Source organism: Lupinus angustifolius, unplaced genomic scaffold (genome assembly GCF_001865875.1).
Source record: "Lupinus angustifolius cultivar Tanjil unplaced genomic scaffold, LupAngTanjil_v1.0 Scaffold_157_28, whole genome shotgun sequence".
NCBI lineage: Eukaryota > Viridiplantae > Streptophyta > Magnoliopsida > Fabales > Fabaceae > Lupinus > Lupinus angustifolius.
Genome location: NW_017726105.1, coordinates 4166 through 6864, shown reverse-complemented (window position 1 = coordinate 6864; position 2699 = coordinate 4166). Strand labels below are relative to the sequence as shown.

At 34.7% G+C, this 2699-nt stretch overlaps 1 protein-coding gene across 1 annotated transcript; it reads right to left on the bottom strand.

The window, feature by feature from the left end:
- Nucleotides 1-1208: 1208 nt before the first annotated feature.
- Nucleotides 1209-2175, bottom strand: LOC109340293 (auxin-responsive protein SAUR32-like). The gene has a single exon (XM_019577943.1). It carries the CDS (start codon nucleotides 1830-1832, stop codon nucleotides 1434-1436), a length of 399 nt encoding a protein of 132 aa, XP_019433488.1. The 5' UTR covers nucleotides 1833-2175; the 3' UTR covers nucleotides 1209-1433.
- Nucleotides 2176-2699: the final 524 nt, after the last annotated feature.

Sequence of the window (2699 nt, the reverse complement as noted above, 5' to 3'; positions counted from 1 at the left end):
TGTGTAAGCTTATGGTTGTACACTATAAGGCAGCCCTAAATGTCCTTCACTATTTGAAGTCTTCCTCTGCTCAAGGATTGTTCTTCTCTCCACATCTGCTCTTAAACTTTCTGGTTTCTCTGATTCAGATTGGGCATGTTGCCTGGATACTAGGAAATTCATCACATGTTTCTGCATCTTTCTTGGATCATCTCTCATTTCTTTGAAGTCCAAGAAGCAGAACACAGTCAACAGGTCTTCTTCTGAGGCAGAATATAGGGCTTTGGGTAGTCTTGCTTGTGAAATACAGTGGCTCAACTATTTGTTCACTGATTTGTACATCCCTCTCTTGAATCATGCATTTGTTTATTGTGATAACAGGTCTGCCATCTACTTGGCACACAACCCTGTTTTTCATGAAAGATCCAAACATATCGAAGTGAATTGCCATGTTGTAAGGGAGAAGATCCAACAGGGCCTCATCCATCTTCTTCCCATTGCTTCCTCTAATCAGTTAGCTGATGCCTTTACCAAGCCATTGCCCTCTGCTTCATTTCACTCATTCATTTCCAAGTCGGGTTTGTGTTCTCTCCACTCCCCAACTTGAGGGGTCTGTTAAGCTTGTAAATAGCTTGTACATGATTCATAGCTTGCTTAGGCACTGTTTGGTTTTCGGTTCAGCTATCCTCATTGATGGATAGATTGGTTTATTCTTATTTCCCTTTATAGCAATCTATTAGAGAAGTTATTTAACTGTTTACTATAAATAGTAAGTAGTTAGCCCTTTGTATGTAAGAAATTCAATTCAATGAGAATGAATTCATACAACTCAAATCTCTTCTCCAAGGATTCTAAGAGTTATATGGTGTGGAGAAATTGTGAGAGATCAACTTATTTTAGGAAGGTACACATTACATTTAGAAACGTGTAGAGTTGTGTTATTGGAATTACACTACTGTGAGCATATAAAGTGATGTGATTATTTGACGGTAGAGTAGGAAGATCGCACTAAATAAAAGTGTACCCTACCCTTTGTTCCAAATTCCAACCGTGTTTTTCACGCTTGCAACGTCCAACACACAAACACCTATCTCCTTTCTTTTCTAAAAAAAGTTATAATAATTAGAAACAGCTTTTTATTTTAATTTATTTTGGCACACAAATGGCTATTGCTTTATTTCGTTCACATTAGACAAACATTATAGATATAGAGAGAGGGAAAAAGATGCTAACCAAGAATAGACATTAATTTATCACACCAAAACATGATTTATTTCATTTGTCATTGGTCGAAAATAAATCATACCAAAAGAAAACATACAAATCAAGCTCCACAATTTTCGTTATTATCATCGACACCCAATTCTATAGACGTGAGCAAAATAAAAATAAAAATAACAATATGGATGTACATAATAAATAGATGCATGTAATTCTTCATTTGAATAACTGAATCAAACTTTGAAGCACCAAACATGAGAATTATGATGATGGTGGTGATGATGATGGTGAGAATTCTCTCGATCAATCATGTCTTGAACCGTGCGAAACTCTTCCACTTGGCATGGAATAGTAATAGGCCCTTTGTGCTCGAACCCATATTCTTCTTCAGCTTCTTTCAACAATTGCATGAAAAGTGGGTGATTGAAGTAGATCACAGGAATCACAAACCTTTGTTGCTCCTCTCCTTGTCCCACCAAGATGGCTAAACATCCTTTTGGAATGTCCTTGACATCCTTCTTGTCATAATGGTTATGAAGAAAATGAATGTAAGGAAGATGTAGATGAAAACTCATGTGGTTGTTCTTGTGGTTATTATGATTATTATGATCTTCACCAACCACCATATTCATCAAGGAATGACTTAAAACCCAAGAAAGCTAAATAGGAACAAAAAATACCAAACCCTAGTATTCTTTTGAGCAAAAAAGTTGTATATATATTGGAGATTAATAATTCTTTGAGGGTTATAAGAGAACAAGTGAGAAAGGCCAAGGATCAGAAGAAGATATAGCAAGGTTGAAAAGGGTTAGGGAAGAGTCGGTGAGAGATTTTGGGATATTGCTCATGATATATGAAAACTAGAGAATACCTACATAACAATTGAACATGAACAAAAAATAAGTGAAGGGGATTTGTAAGGGTGAGATAGGGTTGAATATATAGGGTAAGGATCAAAATATTGTGAATGTGAAGGTGAGTGTTGTGGTGGGTCACGATGCTTCTAGGTTTTTACTTATTGTGTACACAAAGATTGGTTCCAGAGAGAGAATATATTAAAATATTTAAACTTTAGAGATACCCCAAAACTTAGAAGTTCAGGGTAAGAATATATTCTGGTCAAAGTGAATAAAATAAAAGATATAATCCTATGTGTTTTGAATTATGATTCACAGCTGGAAATTTGAATTTGGAGATGGAAGGGCACAATGAGTTTGGAGGATATAAACATGGAAAATTTGTAAGTTGAATTTAAATTAATTCTATTTTGTTTGACTTTTTATAATTCACGGGGAACTTTGTACGATTATAGAATATTATGGATTAAGGCATGCTCAATCTACATGGCACCATTACTGAGGTTACTTGAATTCTTCATAGAATTAAGGAACCGAGTTATTTTTAAATTGTATAATAATTTGGAAGTATCTGGGCATTGCTGCGCTGTATTAGATTTAAAATAAAATATTTGTGTATAATAAGATTTTTAAAATTGAATT

Bases quoted from the DNA above. Each gene is read 5' to 3' on its own strand.
- LOC109340293 (XM_019577943.1), bottom strand. From the start codon at position 1,832: ATGAATATGGTGGTTGGTGAAGATCATAATAATCATAATAACCACAAG.